The 24,833-nt window shown below is 43.2% G+C and overlaps 1 protein-coding gene across 1 annotated transcript in view; it reads left to right on the plus strand.

Annotated features, from left to right (window-relative positions):
- The window catches only part of RAPGEF4 (Rap guanine nucleotide exchange factor 4), a 221,515-nt gene that overhangs the window by 140,175 nt on the left and 56,507 nt on the right, over positions 1–24,833 (plus strand). The window contains exons 9-12 of the mRNA XM_084812949.1: positions 5,748–5,869; positions 8,015–8,198; positions 22,550–22,634; positions 23,747–23,807. Of these exons, the coding sequence (XP_084669075.1) occupies positions 5,748–5,869; positions 8,015–8,198; positions 22,550–22,634; positions 23,747–23,807 (452 nt within the window). The remainder of the gene's footprint in view (positions 1–5,747; positions 5,870–8,014; positions 8,199–22,549; positions 22,635–23,746; positions 23,808–24,833) is intronic.

A 24,833-nucleotide genomic window follows, 5' to 3' on the forward strand; every position in this document is an offset into this window, starting at 1 on the left:
TGTCCTGCAGACTTGAGGTTCCCCATCGGTCATTTATTTAAAATAATATTGTGCTAAGGGTTTGGTGTTTTTTGTTGTTGTGGTGGTTTATTCGTTCAGTCACTTCTCGTGACTTCATGGACCAGCCCACGCCAGAGCTTCCTGTCAGCCATCGCCACCCCCAGCTCCCCCAAGGTTGAGTCCGTCACCTCCAGAATATCATCTCCATCCATCTTGCCCTTGGTCGGCCCCTCTTCCTTTTGCCTTCCACTTTCCCTAGCATCAGCATCTTCTCCAGGGTATCCATTATGTGGCCAAAGTAATTCAGTTTTGCCTTTAATATTATTCCCTCAAGTGAGCTGTCTGGCTTTATTTCCTGGAGTATGGACTGGTTTGATCTTCTTGCAGTCCAAGGCACTCTCAGAATTTTCCTCCAGCACCACAGTTCAAAAGCATCTATCTTCCTTCGCTCAGCCTTCCTTATGGTCCAGCTCTCGCAGCCATAGGTTACTACGGGGAATACCATTTCTTTAACTAAGCGGACCTTTGTTATCAGTGTGATGTCTCTGCTCTTCACTATTTTATCAAGATTTGTCATTGCTCTCCTCCCAAGAAGTAAATGTCTCCTAATGTCCTGGCTGCAGTCAGCATCTGCAGTAATCTTTGCACCTAGAAATTCAAAGTCTGCCACTGCCTCCACGTTTTCTCCCTCTATTTGCCAGTTATCAATCAAGCTGGTTGCCATAATCTTGGTTTTTTTGAGGTTTAACTGCAACCCAGCTTTTGCACTTTCTTCTTTCACCTTCGTCATAAGGTTCCTCAGCTCCTCCTCGCTTTCAGCCATCAAAGTGGTATCATCTGCATATCTGAGATTGTTAATGTTTCTTCCAGCAATTTTAACTCCAGCCTTGGATTCATCAAGCCCAGCACGTCGCATGATGTGTTCGGCGTACAGGTTGAATAGGTAGGGTGAGAGTATACAACCCTGCTGTACTCCTTTCCCAATCTTGAATCAGTCCGTTGTTCCGTGGTCTGTTCTTACCGTTGCTACTTGGTTGTTATACAGATTCCTCAGGAGGCAGACATGGCATGCATCACCTTGACAGCACCATCTTGCAAGATTTTAAACAGTTCAGCTGGGATACCGTCGTCTCCTGTTGCCTTGTTATTAGCAATGCTTCTTAAGGCCCATTCAACCTCACTCTTTAGGATGTCTGGTTCTAACTCACTGACCACACCGTCAAATCTATCCCCGATATTATTATCCTTCCTATACAGATCTTCCAGATATTCTTGCCACCTTTTTATAACCTCTTCTGCTTCTGTTAGGTCCTTGCCATCTTTGTATTTGATCATACCCATTTTTGCCTGGAATTTACCTCCGATGTTTCTAATTTTCTGGAAGAGGTCTCTTGTCCTTCTTATTCTATTATCTTCTTCCGCTTCCGCGCATTGCTTGTTTAAAAATAGTTCCTTATCTCTTCTGGCTAACCTCTGGAATTTTGCATTTAATTGAGCATATCTCCCCCTATCACTGTTGCCTTTTGCTTTCCTTCTTTCTTGGGCTACTTCCAGTGTCTCAGCAGGCAGCCATCTTGCCTTCTTGGTTTTCTTTTTCTTTGGGACGTTTTTTGTTGCTGCCTCCTGAACAATGTTGCAAACTTCTGTCCATAGTTCTTCCGGGACCCTATCTACTAAATCAAGTCCCTTAAATCTATTCTTCACCTGCACTGAATATTCATTAGGAATATTAGTGAGCTCATATCTAACTGATCTGTGGGTATTCCCTATTCTCTTTAGTCTGATTCTAAATTGTGCAATAAGAAGTTCGTGATCTGAACTACAGTCAGCTCCAGGTCTTGTTTTTACTGATGGCATAGATGTCCGCCACCTCTGGCTACAAAGGATGTAGTCAATCTGATTTTGGTGTCGAGCATCTGGTGAAGTCCATGTATAGAGTTGTCTCTTAGGTTGTTGGAAGAGTGTGTTTGTTATGCACAGTGAGTTGTCTTGGCAAAATTCTATCAGTCTATGTCCCACTTCATTTTGTTCTGCCAGACCATGCTTGCCTATAATTCCAGGTGTCGTTTGACTGCCCACCTTAGCATTCCAGTCTCCTGTAATGAAAATAACATCTCTTTTTGGCATATTATCCAGTAGGTGCTGCAGATCCTCATAAAACTGATCTATTTCTGCTTCTTCAGCATCTGTGGTTGGGGCATATATTTGGATCACTGTGATGTAAAATGGCTTACCCTGAATTCGAATTGAGATCATTCCATCATTTTTTGGATTGTATCCAAGCACTCTTTAGCCACTTTGTTATTAATTACAAAGGCTACTCCATTTCTTCTGTGGTCCTCTTGTCCACAATAGTAGATCTGGTGGTCATCTGATGTGAAGTGGCCCATTCCAGTCTATTTCAGTTCACTGACACCCAAAATGTCTATATTTAATCATGACATCTCCCCAATAACCACATCCAATTTGCCCTGGCTCATAGATCTTACATTCCAGGTTCCTATGGTGTGTTGATCTTTAGAACATCGGATTCGTCGTTCACCACCAGCACCATCAGCCACTAGCCGGCCTTTCGGCTTTGAGCTAGCTGTGTCATCACGTCTGGGGCTAGTTGAACTTATCCTCTGTTCCTCCGCAGTAGCATTTTGACCATCTTCCGACCTGGGAGTTCCATCTTCCGATGGTATACTGACATATCTCTGGTTGTACTGATCCATTTAGTGTTCATGGCAAGAATACTGGGGTGGCTTGCCGTTTCCTTCCCCAGGGATCGTATTTAGTCTGACCTCTCTGCCATGACCTTCCCGTCTTGGGTGTCCCTTCATGGTTTAGCTCATGGCATCATTGAGGTGCTCAAGCTCCAGCACCACAACAAGGTAATGATCTCCTTAGCTGGAGTGTTTTGTAGTTTATCTTTTTTTAAGGAGATATTTAATCAATACTATGAAACCAGGCTCAGAACATAGAGGGAAGCACCATGGTATTTCTCTCATAAATCCAGCCAATTTTCTTTTAAAACCACTGCTATACTTAGTTTTCCTATATCTGCTTAGCAAAGAATCTCAGTGCTACTGTGCTGTGACAACTCATAGTGATGTTTTCACCATATGGGCAATTATGTGGAGATAGAATAAGGTGAGATTTTGTTATTTTCTTTCATCACAGTGGAATGTAAACCTGCAGAAGGAATAGCTTTCACCTATCAGTATAAAGTTGTGCTTGCATTGGTCCCTTATTATTGAATTGGGGGTCTGCAGATTTTAGTTGGCCTCGGTAGCTGGCTTTTATCTGTAGTCGCCTTTGAACTCTATCCTCCCCCTGAGGCACATGCAGACAACTCGAGTAAGGGGAGATCAGCCTCTCATTTTATGCCAGATGTTCCAGATACTTGGAAGTAGTGAGAACCCCTTTTGCTGTTTCTGGGGGCCTTCAAAACATGGCACAAAGGGAGCTACTTATTCACTTTGTGCCTTGCCTTGAAGACACTTCAAGAGAGTGAGTGACTCTCATCAGGTTCAAGAAGACTTAGGGATGCAGGGAATCATTGTGTCAGGTTTTGCAGACCCGGAAAGGCTGACCCTTCCTTCCCCTGAGTCTGCTAGAACTTGAGGAAGAGGTGCCTTCAAAGCAGAGGGAGAGCCTTCAAAGCATGCCACAAAGTTAGTGACTAGCCCACTTTGGGTGAACAACCCACAGGCAGTTACAGTATATGAGAAGGATTCTCTTTGTCTCCAAAGTCCAGTTTGAAATGAGATTACTTGTTTACCAGAGGACATGGGGAAAGGGTGGTGGGTGGGTGTGTAAATCTGTTTCTCCCACCTGGCATTATCTTAGTATTCTGTGGTGCATGGAGAATTTGTGGGGTGGGAAGAATGAAGGGATCTGTCAGGAGTGCCCTAGCAGCCTCTTTCAGTACACTCCAATAGCCAACTCAAGACACAGATGAAAGGATTATTTTCAAGGCTTTAATCCTTTTACAATTTAATGACTCTTTCAGATGCTAATCACCAGCGACTAAGCAAGGAACAGCAGAGTAGCCTATGCTCTGGGTAGGCAGTTGGTGCCCATTTGAAGGAGAATCACTTGACCCTGAACTTATGGGCTAGGGAGAGATCCTCCCTCTTTCCCTTGGGTCCACAGGAGGCAGCCGTTGCTTGCGCACCAAACAGGCGCGACGCCTCCTTTCTGCGCCCTGCATCGCTCGTCGCTCCCTGCGTCTGTATCGAGCGTCTAGCAAGCCCCCCTCCTGCACTTTCTCACTGCCAGGGTCACTATCTATCTCAGGAATGCTGGCAGGAGGAATCTCTGCCAGCTGCTGTGCCTGTGAGGGATGAGCTGGCTCCTCTCCCACGGATTGCTGATCCCACTCAGAACCAGAACTGCTCTGGGGTTCTGTCGGCTCAGTTTCCACCCTGACAGGATCTTTCGTCTTGTGCCAGGGTTGGACGCGCACTGGCTGAGAAGTTGCACATGGTTGCCAATGACAACCTGGAGGCCATATATGTGGAATCCTGTATTCAACATCTCTTTATAGCTCTAAAGCAATAGAAATCAACAGAAGCATCAGCTTTCCATCTTGATTGTGGTTATTTGTGGACATTCTGGATATTAATGCTGCTGATATTTCTACTAGAATGATTTGTTTTTATAAAACACCCTCCACTTCAGCTACTGTCTTGTAAACAGGGCATCTTAGGCTAATTGTCACCAAATTTCAACATTTACCCCTTAGCTACTTCAATTTGTATGTGCCATCATGTTTCCAGGGAGAAATATGAACATATCATATTTTTCAGGTGCTTTTTTTTAAAGACACCTTGGACTGAGTGTGCATCATATTTCAGATACCTTACCATTTTGACACCCATGATTTAGTCAGTTAGTTCCAAATGTCTATATCAACCATTCCCAGCATGGTGCCCCTTCCTGCCCCCAGATATGTTGGACTACAACTCCCATAATCACTAGACAGTATGTCCAATGGTGATGTCTGGCTGAGGATGATTGTAGCTGAAGTCCAACAGATCTGGATGCTGTGAAGTTAGGAAAGACTGGCCTATGTACTGTAAGTATTGCTCACAAGTGAAATGTAAGCACAGCTATTTGTTCCTTTCTGCAGGAGAGGGGAATCTCCCACCACCCCAAAGCTGTCTTAGGGGTCTGATGGGGCAATAGAACTCCCTCAGACCAGCTTTCTCTCTCTGGCGTGTGGTGTTGCTTCCCCTGAAGCTATCCTCTTCTCACAAACATGAAGCATCCATGTGTGCAAGAGGATTTGCAGCTGCTGCCAGGAACATATTGAATGCAATCTTAATTTATTTGAAATAGATAGACAGACAGATGGACAGAGATATACTTGTGTATGACTGACTAGCTCATAGCTCATGGGGGTTACCTTCCAGTATTTCTGGATTACTTTTACATGACATTCTAAAAATTGGCTGTTTCTGACAGTCCTTCAAAGTGAGACTGAGATTGTATTGAATAAATCAGTGTCATGCCTTCTGTGATGAGGCCTGGCTTGTCTAGCTGAGGCAAAGTTCCTTGCTGCCATTATTCCTGATAGGTGCTTCAAGTAACCTCCCTTTCTTGACCTGGTTCTATTTACTTTTAAATGATTCTTATATATCAAGTGCCATAAAAACAACAACACACCAGTAGTCGCTGTACAGAAATTTTGAGCATATTGGAGCCAACATTTCTTGTGCTTTTGAAATTAAAAGTAGTGTTTTTCCCCCCTCCGGCAGACAATGCTGTGTAGGAACAGAACTGGTGGACTGGATAATGCAGCAAAGTTCGTGCGTGCATTTACGGACGCAGGCTGTGGGCATGTGGCAAGTGTTGCTGGAGGAAGGTGTTCTCAATCACGGTAAGAGGAAATCCTTGCTGTACAGAAGATTTCTCCTGTGAGATTCACTGCATACATTCATTAGCAGTTTCAAATTGATTGGGATTCTCTTATGAGTAAAACAGACTATGAAAATGTGTAATACACACACACACACATGTACAGTGGTGTAGTGGAGACAGGGCTCACTGCAGGCACTTTTTGATTGGCAGGGATATTGACATCATCTGCCACGCCCTGCCCCCTCAGAATTCCATGTTCCCTCTGAGCTGCAATCTTCCCAGTAGCTGGGAGAGAAATGGATTCTCCCAGCATCAGTATATTGTTGTGTGCTTTGTCCTAATGCGAAGTATTTGGGGGTGGCTTGTCCCTGAATGGGCAATTAAGACCCATTAGCTTTCCAAAAGACCTGCTCCTGTTGTAAATGAAAACTGCTAGAACTGGTTTGTTGATATGATTATCTATGTAGCTCTATCTAGCTAACTAGCTAGATTAGGGATGCTCCAGGATTTTGGAAGTAAATCAACCTAATCTGGACATCACGAACTAATCTACGGATCAGAACATAATTATCCTTCTGGTTTTGCACTTCTCTGAATTTTGCGGTGCAGTTTTTGGCTTTATAAAAGCACTAAAATGCATATAAAATACATATCGTACCATAACATGTGTTTTAAAATGTGTACATATTGTCATGCAGACACCCCCCCCCCCGATTAACATGAAAAGGATGGAATAGATTGATGAATGATCACATCTGAAACTGACATGGATGAAAAATAGTTTGATCTGTCCATCCCTAATATAGATGTATCTGCTGAGATAATAATATGTCTTAACTATGCAGGTACTTCATAAAAAATAAATCAGGGATGGGAAAGGAATTTGAGCTCAGTAAATTTGCTCTTATAACCAAACATGTGTTTCTTGTTAGTATCTGCCTAAAGAAGGAATGTGAGGCTTTCAAAGCATGATGGTGAAAGTACACCCCTGCTCTGTCCTCGCTGACTCAGATTTGCCACAGTATTCATATTTCACTTCCCCCTACTGTGTCATGACAGCTGTTGGGGTGAACAGGTGTACCAGTGCAGACTGGAGAGAAAAACTAATTGGGGAGGCTGTCCAGGTGGCAAACCTACCTCATCTACACTTCCCAGGTGAATATGTGAATGGGAATGCAGTTATCCTTCAGACTGTGCATTTCTACAAATTTTGCAATGCAGTTTTTGCCCCAAAAATATGTACAAAAAAGCATGTTTTGGGATGGAAATTCATTCAAAATGCATATATAGAGAAAAGTGTATTTCAGGGGAAATTGCATACAATTTAAATGCAAACGTCTATGCATTTTTTTAAAAAGATTCATAGAAAACAGTATGGAACAGACGACAAAATGACATGGACCAGAAAGAGGCCCATCCATCCCTAAGATCTGTCCTTGCCAAAGTTCCCTTGGGGCTCTGTGTCTTCACTGTACACAAAAGGAGTATACACATCAGGGGGTCATGGGGAACTGCCAGAGGCAAGAGTGCCCATGCCTCCCCTACTGCAAGTAAGCCAAAGCGTAAAATGAATAAGTCACCTGGCAGCATCCACTCTGGTACTCTAAGGAGACGCAAACGGAAGGAGCAGGGATGATGATGATGATGGTGGTGGGAATTATATTATATCCCACCCTTCCCACTCCACCTGAAACCAAATTCAGCATTTACCAAATATAAAATACTAGATTAACTAAAATGATCAAGTAAGACAAAACAGCTATTTATCCAAACATGTAAATAACCAGCTCATTACGCTGAACAACTAAAATCCTTGCAGAAAAGGAGACATACTTTGAAGTCCACATAGTAGTGTTGCTGGAATTAAAAAGTAAGAAATAGTTGATTGCCTTATGCTCAAGGATATTCCAGCATTAATACTCAACACAAAGAATGAACACACCATCTGCTAATATATCGCCGGCACTGCCATTTTGTCTCGTGGCTCAGGCAAGGCATTGTAGGGGAAGACCTGTGAGAAGTCCAGCACTGTCCTGGTGACAGGCTGCTCCTATGTACAGAAGGCTGCCTTTCCCGTTGAGAACTATAGCTCTAAGCCATTGTATTTTGTTTAAGCTCCAACACTTTCCTACATTAATTCCGAACTTCATATTGGTGCTTTCAGTGGATCAAGAGCAACACTTCCAGGACAAATACTTGTTTTATCGATTTTTGGATGATGAGCATGAAGATGCCCCAGTGCTGACCGAGGAAGAAAAGAAAGAATGTGATGAAGAACTACAGGACACCATGCTTCTCCTCTCTCAGATTGGACCAGATGCCCACATGAGGATGATTCTTAGAAAGCCGTAAGATGATGAGCAGATTACTGTTTTTGAGACTCTGAAGGCAGGTTCAGGCCTCCCAAGCCTTCAGTCTTGCAGCCATGCTAAAGAACTAGGTTGTCAATAGGGCACAGAGAGATGGTGCTTTGCTGACATCCTTCAAAACATCTGTGACCACAATCCAGCATTTGTCCCACATCTCCCCCCACATGGGTGGGAAAGCAGATTAGGAGAGGATGATTTTAGTAGGCCAGAGTGGAAAGGCATAAGCAGCCCCCTCCCCTCCCCTCCCCTGCCCATGTCTTCTGTTTCCTATGGCAGCCTTTGAGGCTGCTTTTCAATTTGAGAGTAACAAAAAGAGCAAGTGCCCATCACATGTCATCTGGCCCTCACTGTAAGAGGCGGAGGCTCTGTTTGCTCCTGCCCGCTATCTCTGAGGGAAGCTGCTTTCTCCGGCTTTGTGGGTCTTTCCCCCTCCCCATTGCTTTCATTATTTCCTCGCTGGCCTGGGTATTAGTGATGTGACAGCTTATGGCCACTGTATTTTAACTTACAAGCATCTATTGCACTATATCTGTTGCATATGAATATACCTTAAGGTCTTCTGCCCACATTGGGTCCTTCTACTGTCTGCAGGATGGTGGAAACTTCCAAAGGGGCAATGCCTTCTCAACAGCAGCACTTTAAGAGGAGATCAGACACATTCATGCAGGATAAGGCTATCTGTGTTTACTAGTCATAATGGCTATATATTACATCCAGCATCAGAGGCAGCATGCACTCATGTCCTGTATGCACTTATGTCCTGCACTCACAGGCATCTGGCTGACCACTGTGGAAAATAGGAAGCATCAGCATGACAAGAGAGGCCTTTGGCCTGACCCAGCAGGGATCTTCTTACGTTCTTACAGTGCCAAAATTGTGGAACTCCTTTCCTGGGGAAATTCACTCCCTCACCCCCATGCTCTGTTGGTGTACATCAGAAACTGTGCCAATGGCTAGGGATAATGGGAGTTGTAATCAAAACATCTGGAGGACACCAGGTTGGAGGCAGCTGGTGTATAGCCAGAAGCAAAGACTATGCTTTCCCAAGGGCTTGTTCTTTATGCTGTATGTGTAGTGATGTGAAAAGAGGATACACCTCTCTATCAACACGTGCTTAAGTCTGGATATTCTGTTTTAAATAATATTTACACACCCATCTCTATGGGAAAAGGTTACTGTGGGGCTCTCCACAAGACCCCAACTCCTCAGAGTGTTTTCAGATGCTTATGTCAGAGGACAGGGCTTGGAACCACTCCAGGTCTCTGTTCTTGGATGTAGGGACCCCAGCTCATCACAGGGGAGAGTTGAGGACAGTCCATCTGTCCATCCCTTCTACAAAGCACCTCATCCTTACCAGAGTCTTTCTTCTTCTCTGGGGCTTTCGGTGCTACTCCTCATAATCTTTTTCTGTTTTGTCAGCCCTCCACCTTCTCTCTCCCCTCCTTTGTGTTCTCTGTGCTTTATAAAGCTGAACCTGCCCTTCCTGCTCATTGCAGGCCCCCACTTTCCCATCCCTAGCCTGATTCAGTCCAGCTGTGCTTAATTTCAACCAGCTAGCCAGCACTAGTAGGAAGCCAAATTGTAGGTCTCCCTCTCTCAAGCTCACCACAGCTACAATGTTTGGGGATTTTTAGTTTAGACAAAGGGTAAGGGGAGACATGATGGGCATTTATAAAATTATGTGTAATATAGAAGAAGTGGATAGGGAGAAGTCTCCCTCTCTCATAATACAAGAATCTGCGGTCATCCCATGAAGATAAATGATGGGAGATTCAGGATAGTCAAAATAAGTACTTCTTCACACAGCACATAGTTCAACTATGGACTTCACTACCACAAGATGTAGTGATGGCCACAATCTCAGATAGCTTTAAAGGGAGGTTAGACAAATTCACTGGGGCCTGGGAAGAGCTATCAATGGTTACTAGTGATGGTATTCAGTTTCTAGAGGGAAAGCAACATCCAGGTTCAGAGGTAGCATGCCTCTGAGTACCAGTTGCTGAGGAACAACAACAGGAGAGGGGTATTAAGCAGATAAGGAGAACTGTGCTGGATCAGACCAAAGGCCTATCTTGTCCACCATTCTTTTCACACAGTGGTCAATCTGATGCCTCCAGGAAGCCCAGGTTCTGGTCTAACCTTTTCCCTGACTGCTAGCTTTCCATGTGCAGGCGTGCTCCTCACCATGGGGAAGCGTCATGTTAGCCTGTAGTTTGTGCTACAGTCCAGACACAGATTTACTATCACATCGATGAGAACTAGGCCTAGTTTTCACTGGATATTGCCGCCATATTATTAAAATTTACAGGAGGTGCAGGATATTGGTTCTGTGTTGACTTGAAAAATACTCCCAATTTGCAAATCACCACAGCTGCTGCCTTTGACTTGTGACTCGTCAAGAGGATGCAAAACTCAGATAATTACCATGAAAGAAATAATGCTTTAAAAAAAAAAATGCTGAAAAGATTACTTTGAGCATTTGATTTTATAATGATGCTGTTGCTTTAAAAGGTGCTTTCTATTGTTTCGAATCTGAAACTCACTTGCAAAATGTGTCACTTGTTTTGACAGGCAACTTTAAAAATTCTCTATTTATTACATTAACTGCATCATTTAAACTGTCAGATGATGAAAGAATGTCTGTAGTGTTAAAAAAAAAAAAAACAGAATAAAGCTGCAAGGGGGGAATTGGCAGACTCTTGTTGCTATTGGTAAGGTTGTTGTTTCTTTTCTTTTTCTTTTTGTTAAAAAACATACATTGCTATAAATGTAAAATTAGCTTCTTTTTTCAATGCAGCAAACAAAGCTGCCTGCTTCTAATGATGCATGCAAGTAAGAAATACAAATCTGTAGTATGCTCTTGGAAACATATTTGAAAGCTGTGACTTCTCTTTTTTTAGTATTTTGCAATTCAAGAATGACAACCTAAATTGAATTTTTATTTTTTAATCTGTATTTTAGTTGATTTAGCAGTTAGTGTGAAATGCTGGCTTGCTCTTATTTAAACATAAATTCAGACATTTAAAAATTATGAATTAAATGCAGTATTTAACTTCGAAAGTGTTATTTGTAATAGACAGAGTTGTGTGATAAAGATATGGGTGCCAGGAAGTAGTGGGGGCTTCTTCTCTGTCTGTCTGTCTGTCTGTCTGTCTGTCTCCCTCTGCAGAGCTTGGCAGTGAGGGCCTGTAATAGGACCAGCCCTTAAGTACTGGTATCCCCAGGGTCATTGTGCCTCACATCCTTTCACAGGAGGCCTGATTCTGCAAAAAAGCACAACACACCATAGAATGTCACAAACCCAATTGAGATATGACATACATGTGCAGTGCAATCCTATACACATCTGCTCAAAAGTAAGTGCCATTGAGTTTAACGGAGCTTATTCCCAGGTAAGTGGGTATAGGATTGCAGCCATAGAGGTGCACTTAACCCTCTCCTCCCTCCCCTGAACCTGTACTTCATTTCACCAGCCAATGATTGAATAGTCTCTCAAAAAAAGCTAAGATATAAATGTAGTTGTATGAGTAGTAATTAATAAATAAATAATCATCTTAAATAGGATCAGTGGAAGCCGCTTCCCCAGACGTTTGTTCGATATTGCTGGTGCAGTTAGTTGTGTGATCAGCAGAATTCGAGGGGCTTTCGTCAGAAATGTGTGTGTGTGAAATATTTCGATTCAGGCCCAGCGCCATTTGCTTTAATGGGTGCTGTGCTAGTCAGTGCTTTGAGAATCAAGGTGTTTCAGTTCTCACCTTCCACCCTTGGCTGTGATGCCAGATGTACACAGGATGCCCGGCTAGGTGGAACAAAAACAGCCTGATTTTCCAATATGTTAGGAAGAGCTGTAGCTTTAGAATATGTGAGCTTTAGCTGTGGCTAGGGAGGGTGCCCTGTATGCAGAGAGGAGGGTGTTATCTCTGTGTGTCCCATCAATAACTCCTGGACAGAGCACTGTAGTGACTTCTTCCTTAGGCACTACTGAAGTTGCTTCCTTGCCTGCTTGCTTTGTTCTGCACTAATATACACAGAGGCAGCAGAAGGCCCAAGAGGCTTGACATGGAACATGGAAGCTCTATGTGGAGATGAGTGAGATGGTGGCGGCGGAGGGAGAGGTCTTGGCCGGTCTATTCCTCCCTGCGCTGTCCCCTTGCCTGCCACTCAGCAACTGCAAGCCACCATTACTGAGGAAGTACGCATTGGAAGGAGGTGAGGAGGAGTGAGCCAACCCACCCAGCGCCCTCCTTCTTGAATCCACCTAACTTGTTTGGAACTCACTGTCCTAGCTTCTGCTCATCCTCCTGAGGCAGCAAAAGGCACTCTCTCCACCATGCACGGGGCTTCCGTTTGCTCTTGGCAGACGCAGCACACATCCATGGAGTCTGTCACACTGGACGCATCAGTGGGACGTGTGGAGGGCCTTTGGTCGCTATGCCTGAGCCTGGCGCATGGCAGGAGTCTCCCCTCCCTGCCTGTTGAATTTGGACAGCAGGTTTGCACTCACCCCATTTCTGATGCTTCCTTTACCAAATCCAGTTTTCCCACCTCGTTCCTGTGGCCTATCATTTAGAGCAGGGGTGAGGAACATGTGGCCCTCCAGATGTTGTTGGACTGCAAGCTCCATCAGCCCTAGCCAGCATAGCCAATGGTGAGGGATGATGGGAGTTGTCACAACAACATCTGGAGGGCCACCCATTTCCCATCCCTGATTTAGATTCTAATTTGCCCGGGTAGGGCATCACATCACTGCCATTTCTATACAGTGCCTGGCATTCATTCTCATTTCATTTATTATATGTCTATACTGCCCCATAGCTGAAGCTCCCTGGGCAGTTCACAAAAATTAAAAACCATTAAAATACATTATATAAAGTATAAAATAATTCACATAATGACAAAAAACAAGAGAGCACATACACAGCAACAACGTATATCTATGGCATATTGCTGGTGTTATTTTAAAAAAATATGCCATCTGTCAGGGATGCTTTGACTTAGATTCCTGCACGGAGCAGGGGGTTGGACCCGATGGTCTTATAGGCCCCTTCCAACCCTACTATTCAATGATTCTGTGTGGTTGTAATAGTACATTCTAAATAACAGTATATTGGCTGCCATCTTGCCCTCTATCCCTGGAATTCAGGGGTAGACGTTTATCCAAGTTTACAGAGGGGGAAAGCAGGCAGTGCAAGCACAGCAGTGGCTGCTTGCTACAGAGATGCTTTCCCGGCTCTTGCGCACACCGCAGCAATAGAGAAACGCAGTGCCTGTGACCTTGATGGACTACTCACACAGCCAACAGTGTGTATCGATCATGTAATTTCAACCAAATTCTCCCTTCCACTAATGTGCAGCTTGGTTTTCCATCTCCCTCCCCATTTATTATCCTGGGTATAACTAGGTGTAGCTTGCCCAATGAGTCTCCTGCAGAAAGTAGGTCTTCACACAGCAGGATCCTAGGAATCTATACCAGTGGGGCACCACACAGCTTTGCAGAAGCTGTGAGGCCTAATATTTTACCATGTGACACCTGGATGAGCAGAAGTCTGGGATGCCTCCGCAACAGGCTGCTGCTTCTGCTGTGTGACATTTTCAGTAATAAATGTTAAAGGAAAGCTAAAATTAAAGTACAAATACATGAATCAGAACGCGATATCTACCTTTTCAGAAAACAGACTGTAATGCAGTTGGAATGTGGGAGCTTAGGCTATTTAAAAAAACAAAAAAAAAGACCTACAAAAATATGCAAATACAAAGTAAAAACAAAAATACACACACATATAGGACCACTTCGGTGAAATACAGCCAACAAAAGTAGTGAAATAATAATAAACAAATATATAGATTCATACAATTTAACATTTATGAAAGTACTAATAAGATGCAGTTTTTAAAAGGTAATTACAACATGAAGGAAATGAAAACCGGTAGCACTCTAACCTTGAGGCTGTTGCTCACTGAATATTCAAATGAAACATTTGCAGTTTTGACCAGCTATACTGTACACTTTCAAATGGGAAACCTAGTCATAGCCTGTTTTATATATGACACAATGTATATAACACAAAAAGACAGTTTCCACCAGAGATGCACATTTATATCTCTCCTAATTTTGCTATCCATTCTGTGCTACTTTTCAAACATATGGCATGAGGGTTTACCAAATGACTCTCAACAGTTTCATAGTCCAATAATAGCTGAATTTACTTGGAAGAACATTCCATGGAGATCAGTGGGATTCAGGAGTGCCTAGGATTGCAGCCTTTTACAGAACAATGTCTGAGAGCTGAAACAGGCATGGTACTTGCCAAAGGTAAAATGCCAGCCTGTGTAAGTGCTCCATGCATCATCTGTCATGTGTGAACATGCTGCTTGCATGAGCTGGCCAATTCACATGTACCTGGGATCTCCAATATGGTGTTAATTGGTGCCAGTGTGCCCAAAGACACCTGTCTTGGAGCCCGCCAGGCTTCCTTTCCCTCTTGATTTTTATTTTATTTTATTTAAAAAAAATAACTTTGGGAAGCTAGCTTGCTGCAAAGTGAAGTGCTGTCCCCCAGAATCATCTTTATTTGGCTTCAAAAGAGTGTTTTGGGTTTTGGAGCTCAGACCCCATTTCTGCCTTGTACTTGGCTTCTTGGGCAAATTACTTTTCTTTTAGACTCACAATTTGGCTTCTGGGAAATGAAGATGAATGATGGGAGGACAGTCAAAGGAAGTACTTCTTCACACAGCACATAGTTAAACTATGGACTTCACTACCACAAGATGTAGTGATGGCCACAATCTCAGATAGCTTTATAGGGGGATTAAACAAATTCACTGGGGGCTGGGAAGAGCTATCAATGGCTACTAGTGGTGGTATTCAGCTTCTAGATGGAAAGCAACATCCAGGTCCAGAGGTAGCATGCCTCTGAGTACCAGTTGCTGAGGAACAACAACAGGAGAGGGGTATTAAGAAGATAAGAACTATGTTTTTGTGTTTTGGAGCTCAGACCCCATTTCTGCCTTGTACATGGCTTCTTGGGCAAGTTACTTTTCTTTTAGTCTCACAGTTTTGCTTCTAGGAAATGGGTTGGGGACCCCTGACATGCAAGGTTTGCATGTCAGGAGGCCCACTGATCACCGGCATGCTAACCCTACATGCAAATGGGCTGACTTGTAGTAAATGCATGTGACCAGGCACACACCTATACAGGCAAGCGTTTTTTCCATGAGAACCCAGGTACACGTTGCTCACCTGGCAAATGGCTCTGCTTCGCTTGATTAGAATGCTGAAAGCTCTCTTCAGATGCTGTCCCTATAGGCAAGGAAGGGCGGAGAGATGTGAAGTTCACCCCTCACAGATTCTGCACTCTGGCAAATGAGGGAGCCATTATCAGACTCTCCCTGTCAGGAATGAGTCCCAGCCCTTTCAGTTGTCTGACAGCTCCGATTCTGAGTCAGCGTTAGAACTGCTAGATCAAAGCCTGGGGGAGGGACCCTCCCTAGAGTGACTAGATGCTGGAAAAGATTCCTCTAAAGGCCTTGACAAACAGATGGCCCAGGCTGAGTCCCTGCCCCCTCCCTCCACCATGGGAACTCAAGCTTCCGAGGAGGAGGAAGAGGGGCGTGACTTGAGAGACACTAGGGCATGTCGTAAAGCAAAGTGGGAAAAGTTCGGGGCAGGGCTCAGATGCTCCACCTGGATAGCCACTCTTGGAAGCCAATGTAGGAGGGAGCCACCCCAAGGGAGGGGCATCACTGCGAAGCAAGATTGACCATGAGGTTCATACCTAAACTGCTGGCAACTTCTCTACTTTATGGTTTGTCTCCTCTGCTTAGTGATTGTTGATTAGTTGTTCAGGGCCTGGGGCAGTCCGAGAGTTTCCTTGAATCTGCATTTGTAGAGAGGCTAGTCTCTAACTAAATAAAGTTTATTAGCCTTTGTCTATTGTGGTGTTGATTGGGAAGGGGAAGGATGATCCATTTCTGATACACTCTTGGCAAAGGAGAAAGCCCAGCCAGCCAACAGCTCCTTCCCATCTACTCACAAAGAGCTGTTTTGCACAGCTTCCTCCTTCCCAAGAATACAGGGTTGACACTTGAGCAAACACTTCTCACCTGTCCAGATTCTGCTGCCCTTAGGGGTGAGGTCATTCCAGTCCAGCAGAGTGGTGAGGGCCATCAACATAGATGTCTTCCAAAGGGTATTAGATGAATTCATGGAGGGTAGTCCAGAGCTCAGCCCAGAGAAAAATAAATGGCTGAAGTAACATATTGGTCAATGAGACTTACAGTGCAAGCCCACACATGTCTACTCAGAAGTAAGCTCCATTGAGTTCAATGGTACTAATTCCAAGGAAAGTGTATACAGCAGGCTGGGGAGCCTGTGGTGCTCCAGATGTTGAACTACAGCTTCCATTGAACTACAGCTTCCATCATTCCTGACCATTGGCCATGTTGGATGGGGTTGATGGGAGCTTGAGTCCCCTGTTCTGGTACTATATTTTAAATCTTCGCACTGCTGCTAGCTTCTATTTGGTTATTATTTTTATTTTTTATACTGTGGTATTAAACTTCTAAATGTTTATATTGTAGTTTTTGTTGGTTTAATTGTTGTGAACCAGCCAGAGAGCTTCAGCTATTGGGCAGTATAGAAATGTAAATAAATAAATAAATAAACAAAGTTCACTGCGAGTTGAGCACCTTTACCTTTATCTGCATCCCTCAGCAGAATCAGGGCAAACATTTTTAATGTAGGACTGGCTCTACCAAAGCATCCATCCATCCATCCATCCATCCATCCATCTATCATCTATCTCAACATATATAAGAAAACCACAATCCCATCCATTTTCATATAAAGCATGGCCTGTCTTGTGTGTCATAGCAAGTACACACCATAGTAGAATGGACTTTTCAGATGTTAAGATTTGATCCAGAATTCTTGACTTTTTGTAAACTTTTCCGCAATAAGGTACTTGTAGACCAGAAATTACTTTTTTTTTTAGAGTAAGTCTTCATTTAATATATTCCAATTAGAAACTACAGGTTGTTGTTGTTGTTCAGTCGTTCAGTCGTGTCCGACTCTTCGTGACCCCATGGACCATAGCACGCCAGGCCTTCCTGTCCTGCGCTCTCTCCCGGAGCGTGCTCAAGTTCATATTCATTGCATCCGTGATGCTATCTAGCCATCTCATCCTCTGCCGTCCCCTTCTCCTTTTGCCTTCAGTCTTTCCCAGCATCAGGGTCTTTTCCAGGGAGTTTTCTCTTCGCATTAGGTGGCCAAAATATTGGAACTTCAGCTTCATTATCTGTCATTCCAATGAGCACTCAGGGTTGATTTCCTTTAGGATGGACTGATTTGGCCTCCTTGCAGTCCAGGGGACTCCTAAGAGTCTTCTCCAGCACCACAGTTCGAAAGCATCAATTCTTCAGCGCTCAGCCTTCCTTATAGTCCAGCTCTCACAGCCATACATTACTACTAGGAAAACCATAGTTTTGATTAGACGGACCTTTGTCGGCAAGGTGATGTCTCTGCTTCTTGCTATGCTGTCTAGGTTGGCCATAGCTTTCCTCCCAAGGAGCAAGCGTCTTTTAATTTCAGGGCTACAGTCACCGTCTGCGGTGATCTCGGAGCCCAAGAAAGTAAAATCTGTCAGTGCTTCCATTTCTTCCCCTTCTATATGCCAGGAAGTGATGGGGCCAGATGCCATGATCTTAGTTTTTTTAATGTTGAGTTTCAAACCAGCTTTTGCACTCTCCACTTTCACCCTCAACAAGAGGCTCTTGAGATCCTCTTCGCTTTCTGCCATTAGGGTGGTATCGTCTGCATATCGGAGGTTGTTGATAATTCTCCCAGCAATCTTAATTCCGACCTCTGATTCATCCAACCCGGCATTTCTCATGATGTACTCTGCATATAAGTTAAATAAGCAGGGTGACAATATGCAGCCTTGTCGTACTCCTTTCCCAATTTTGAACCAATCGGTTGTTCCATGTCTGGTTCTTACTGTTGCTTCTTGACCCTCGTACAGGTTTCTCAGGAGACAGGTAAGGTGGTCTGGTACTCCCATCACTTTAAGAATTTGCCACAGTTTGTTGTGATCCACACAATCAAAGGCTTTAGCGTAGTCAATGAAGCAGAAATAGACGTTTTTCTGGAATTCTCTTGCTTTCTCCATGATGCAGCGAATGTTTGCGATTTGATCTCTAGTTCCTCTGCCTCTTCGAAACCCAGCTTGTACTTCCGGTAGTTCTCGGTTCGCATACTGCTGAAGCCTAGCTTGTAGGATTTTGAGCATAACCTTGCTGGCATGTGAAATGAGCGCAATTGTGCGGTAGTTTGAACACTCTTTGGCATTGCCCTTCTTTGGACTTGGAATGTAAACTGACCTTTTCCAGTCTTGTGGCCACTGTTGAGTGTTCCAGATTTGTTGGCATATTGAATGCAGCACTTTAACAGCATCATCTTTTAGGATTTTAAATAGCTCGGCTGGAATACTGTCATCTCCGCTAGCTTTGTTGTTACTAATGCTTCCTAAGGCCCACTTGACTTCACTCTCTAGGATGTCTGGCTCAAGTTCAGTGACCGCACTATCATGGCTATCAGGGACATTCAGATCTTTCCTGTATAGTTCTTCTGTGTATTCTTTCCACCTCTTCTTAATCTCATCCGCTTCTGTTAGGTCCCTGCCTTCTTTGTCCTTTATCATGCCCATCTTTGCACAAAACGTTCCCTTGAGATCTCCAATTTTCTTGAAGAGATCTCTAGTCTTTCCCATTCTGTTGTTTTCCTCGATTTCTTTGCATTGTTCATTTAAGAAGGCCTTCTTGTCTCTCCTTGCTATTCTCTGGAACTCTGCATTCAGTTGGGTATATCTTTCCCTTTCTCCCTTGCTTTTCGCTTCCCTTCTTTCGTGAGCTACTTGTAAAGCCTCCTCAGACAGCCACTTTGCTTTCTTGCATTTCTTTTTCTTTGGGATGGATTGAGTTGCTGCCTCCTGAACAATGTTACGGACCTCCGTCCATAGTTCCTCAGGCACTCTGTCTATCAGGTCTAATCCCTGAAATCTATTCCTCACCTCCACTGTATATTCATCAGGGATAGGATTTAGGTCATACCTGAACGGTTTAGTGGTTTTCCCGACGTTCTTCAATTTAAGCCGAAATTTTGCAAGAAGCAGCTCATGATCTGAGCCACAGTCAGCTCCAGGTCTTGTTTTTACTGACTGTATGGAGCTTCTCCATCTTTGGCTGCAAAGGACATAATCCATCTGATTTCGATATTGACCATCTGGTGACGTCCATGTGTAGAGTCGCCTCTTGTGCTGTTGGAAAAGAGTGTTTGCTATGATCAGCATGTTCTCTTGGCAAAACTCTATTAGCCTTTGTCCTGCTTCATTTTGTACACCAAGGCCATGCCTGCCTGTTATCCCGGTGATTTCTTGACTTCCTACTTTAGCATTCCAATCCCCTATGATGAAGAGGACATCTTTTTTGGGTGTTAGTTCTAGAAGGTGTTGTAGGTCTTCATAGAACCGATCAACCTCAGCTTCTTCGGCCTCAGTGGTTGGGGCATAGACTTGAATTACTGTGATGTTGAATGGTTTGCCTTGGATTCGTACTGAGATCATTCTATCATTTTTAAGATTGTACCCCAGTACTGCTTTTCCCACCGTTTTGTTGACTATGAGTGCTACTCCATTTCTTCTAAGGGATTCTTGCCCACAATAGTAGATATGATGGTCACCTGAATTAAATTCGCCCATGCCTGTCCATTTTAGTTCGCTGATTCCCAAGATGTTGATGTTCAGTCTTGCCATCTCATGTTTGACCACCTCCAGCTTACCTTGATTCATTGATCTGACATTCCAGGTTCCTAAACAATATTGTTCTTTACAGCATCGGATTTTCTTTTCACCACCAGACACATCCACAGCTGAGTGTCCTTTCAGGTTTGGCCCAGCCGTTTCACTCTTTCTGGCACAGGCCAAAAACTACTTTGAGGGTCTGGGTCTAGAAAAATTTAGCGTGTCTGTTATAGGCATGCAATTGATGAAAAATAGCTTTCTTCTCAGATATGTAAGGTAAAATCACTTTATATTTCATATGACCTTTTCAGGGATACTTGTATTTAAATAAGAATTTTCATCCCACTTCTTTCTGGCAAAGATGAAATACTGTAACGGCTGAGTGAAAAGATTGCCGGGTAGTGCCACAACCCCTTTCTCTCGCCCTCTCCCTTTCTACCTTATAAATAATTTATACAGTCTGTTGAAAAAAAGGGAGCTTCACACACAGAGCAGTATAGCTCCCAATTTAATATGACTCTCCTGACTAGGACGATGTGAAATTTTATAAGTTTTGAATCCTCCCAAAGCAAAGTCAGCCATTTTGTAGAATGGGTGGTTAATGCAAAACAAAACCACACACTATAAGAACACAAAGCAAAGCTGCTGGGTCAGACCAAATATAGTCTGTATAGTCCCACATCCTCTTTCCCTCAGTGTATGATGAGGTGACTATGGGAAGCCCACAAGCAGGACATGAGGGTAGGAGCCTTCGGGCTTTTTTACACGAGCCATTTATCATGTGCTCATCATTCCCTAGTCACAGTTGTTTACAGGTTCTTTAGATAACCTTGTGACCCTCCAGTTTCACTTCTGCATCTAACCAGCACTTCCAGTAACTCTTTTTGATCAGGGAAAATGCAGCATTTAAATGTGAAAGTGAAAGAAAGCCAGATACCTTTGAGTCCTCACAAGCACTGCGTGAGGGCAATATCCTGCTCCAGTTTTGTTCCCTGGCAATTGGTATTCTGATGCATGCTGCCTCTGATCCTGGAGGTAGTAAGCCAACCTTCCTCTCCCAAGCCTCAGAGAGTAATTACCTATGTCCAGGGCTCTGTGTGTGCCACTTTTATGCGATCACACCATGCAGGCATTGGATTTGGTATTGGGCACAGTATTTAGCATCTTACGGGTTAAAGGTCTAGTCCTTAAGACTGTAACATAGGCTTGAAAGCGTGTGGGAAGCATCTGGTGAAAAAAAGGTGGCTGAGTAAACTTTCCAGTGATGAGGAGTGGTGGCAAAGTGCTCTGCCTTTCCCTGTGACTTGCAGAAGTAGAATGAATTATTTCAAAACATGCAATTGCATATAAAGATCAAAGACTTTGTCTGTTTTTTGGTACAGAATTTGTGTTTTTTTGTAGTTTTTAGCGCATAGCACATGGAGCCCTGCCTAGTCTTCCTTTTTCGGCTTTACAAAAAGGAAAGCAAGAGCTCCTGCCAGTTCAACTGGACTGGAGTGAAAGAGGAGGGTTAGTAGATGGGAGCTACCTATATTCATGTTTAAGCACAATACAGAAAGTATAGATTTCTCTTCCTTTGTCTCAAGCACCCCACCCCTTTGCTAGAAATGGGGTTTGCTAGTGATGTCTGGGGCGGAGAGCAAGAATATTTAATTACTGGGCATTCAGAATAGCTTGGGGAAAACTGAGGCTGCTTAGGTAAGAATTTCAGTGAGACAGGAGGACCTCATGCTTCTTCTATGATACAAAAGTCTCAGAGATACCTTCGGTTCTCTACTCCTGACTCATCCATATGCTGTATCACCTATTGTTAGGGCTACTACCTGGTTAAAGAAATTTTAGTAACAAAATTTTTACAACTATTTAGTAGGTCAAACTATTCTTTTAAATTATTTAAACAATAAGTTAATTTACGTTCATTCAACTCATACAGATGGGTGTAAAGTAAGTAACTTATTGTTTAAATATTTTATAATAATTGTTTGAACTACTAAATAGATGTAAACGGTTTAAACTAATTGTTTAGATGGTTTAAATACAGGTACCTGTATATACCCCACCATCACTTCCTGTGGGGCAAAGTGCAGCTTGAAGTGTATATGATTTCATTCGGAAAATAAGGCAGAGGGAGGGTTAAACACCTCTCTCTCTGCTGCTGACACTCTGAAAAAAATGTCAGCCCCTCCACAGCTGCATTTCAGGAAACAGTTGGGAGATCCAGTCACAGATCTCCTGCTTATTCATGAAATGTGGCCCTTTTTTATAGTAACCTTAAAAAGAGGGGTGGCGCTAATAAAAGATGTTACTTTATAATGCTGCTGTTGAGCTGATTGGATTTTTAATCTGCTCTGCTTGGGGAACTAAATATTCCAAAGCCAGTATACATATAAATAAATAATATATAGAAAAATAACTTAATGGACTCCTTGATCTCATATGACCAAGCAGCAGTACACTTAAAAGCATTTTGTGATAGTTTGTTCGCTTTTACATTCTTTGTAATTTGTGTGTGTATGTGTGCGTGTGTTACAACAGGCCTGGCCAGAGAACTGTTGATGACCTAGAAATTATATACGAAGAACTTCTGCACATTAAAGCGTTATCTCATCTTTCAACAACAGTGAGTCTTTTATATTTTATTATCATTCATTGCAAATAAATAAATAAATAAATAAATAAATAAATAAATAAATCAAAGTGGGGCTGGCCCATGCCTAGCCCCATGAGGGTACAAAAGGGGCACAGGGAAGGGTCTGCCCTGTACTGGCCCAACCTACCCTCATTCTGGGTAGCCACTTACACATCATGCCAAAAGAGGGAATGCATCACCAAAACAAAACATTGATCTGCGTGAAATGTGCATATGCTGGTATAGGTGCAAATTTACAAATTACTGTAATTTATATAGAAATACAGTATGACTCCCCTCATTCACACACAAACACACACCCCACACAGTTGATAGTGACTGAGTGGGAGCATCTTGTGTGTCCTCCATATCTTGCATTTATAAAAACAATCTGTCTACTCTTGGGCTGGATGATATGATGCCCTAGCCTACATAGTCTTCCGCAACCTGCACCGGATCTATACCTTATGTCATATCGATACGATCCCATCATGGTGATGCTACATCCTTCTTGCACATTTATGCTTCGTAGCACACACAATGACATCTTTTGCAGTACTTTGGATAATACAGAATAAAAAACAGGAAATGACACTACACAAGTGGTATACAAAATGCGTAATGTGCCCCAACAGTTATCAGCGCATTTCAATTCCGATAAAAAGCACTAGTGCAGACCTAGCCCTGCTGCCCTCCAGATGTTTTGGCCTTCATATCACCCCTAGCCAGCAAGGCCAATCATCATGTATGCTGAGAGTTGTAGTCCAAAACATCTGGAGGGCATGAGGCAGGGAAAGGCTGCCATAGCGTTACTGTTCTTAACTGGAATGTTTGGCTGAAACCAAACAGATTCTTCAGGATTCATCTATTTCTGCATGATTTTCCCTTTCCTCTGTCACTCCACCATAAATGTAGCAGTAAACATGTCCTCCTGATGATATCAAGATTTCTGATGCTGCTTTCAGTGGAATTTTTTGGCATCTATTTTGGTGCTGTGGTCCTCTTCCTCCCACACCCCCACCCCTTATATGAGATTATATGTGCCCACACAAATCAAAGATGTCGACACGTTATATAACACTTTTTCTTCATCTTGCTTCAAGGTAAAGCGGGAGCTAGCTGGTGTTCTAGTGTTTGAATCACACCCCAAAGCAGGAACTGTCTGTAAGTGAAATGAATTTTTTGACAGTTTCATACTTGTGTGGAGCATTAAGCGAATGACTTTTATGCACTGCAATTCAAAATTCAGAACCCAAGTGCAGAAAAACCTCAGAAATATGCTGGGCCATTTGTATTATGAGGAAATTGGGCGATCTGATATAGGACTTGTCTTTTTGTCATTCACGGGTGAGGCTTAGCTTTTTCATTTTGGGTGGGGGGACTGTAAATGTTAAGTTAGAGCCTATTTTTCGTAACCATACTTATTGCAGCAAAATTTATTTGTAAATAAAGTCTCAGTGATCTTAATGGCACGTACCTCCAATAAATTTGCTTAGGATTGCACATGCAGCAGAATGTAGCGGTAGAATCCTGAGGTAAAATTCTGAGGTAGTAAAGCAGATTGTCCATTTCAGATTCTAGATGGGGCATGCAATTTCAAATACTCCCCATGCAAAAACAACACCAACACCCTCTTGGAGGGGGGGGCTAGCATGTTGGGGAGAGAGGATGTAGCTCAGCCTGCTCCCCGATGTATTATCATTCTCCTTGCTATGAGTTTTTCCACACACAGGAGCATTAAAAAATGTGATTCCCCCACTTGTAGTCAGAAGTTCGTTCCATTCTACCACCGCAGAACTCCACAACCTCAATCTGCTATATGTGATCAGGCCTTAGATGAGATTTAACTCTGTCATAATTGCTGTCCTTTACACATAGTCCTTTACATATACTATAAAATACCAAGTATGGCCTATCTATTTTTGCTTCTGAACCCATTTAAAATGGTTTTTGCTGCCTACTGCAAGGGACATATGACAGAAAAGGCCTGGGCAAGCCCTGCAGTTAGTCAGAGTGATGCAATTGCCTCAGGCATTTGAATTGGGGGTTCATGAAAGGGCAGCAAATTGTTAGGAATTTATTTTATTATTAATTGGTTGGATCCAGAGTTAATCAAATGGATTAGAGCATCCCTGGAAAAGGCTGAAAAAAGAAGCTCCATAAAATTGTTTTTCATGCTGGGCTTTGTAA

This window comes from Heloderma suspectum, chromosome 1 (genome assembly GCF_057233095.1).
Source record: "Heloderma suspectum isolate Gila_16-S chromosome 1, 16-S_ref, whole genome shotgun sequence".
Taxonomy (NCBI): Eukaryota; Metazoa; Chordata; class Lepidosauria; order Squamata; family Helodermatidae; genus Heloderma; species Heloderma suspectum.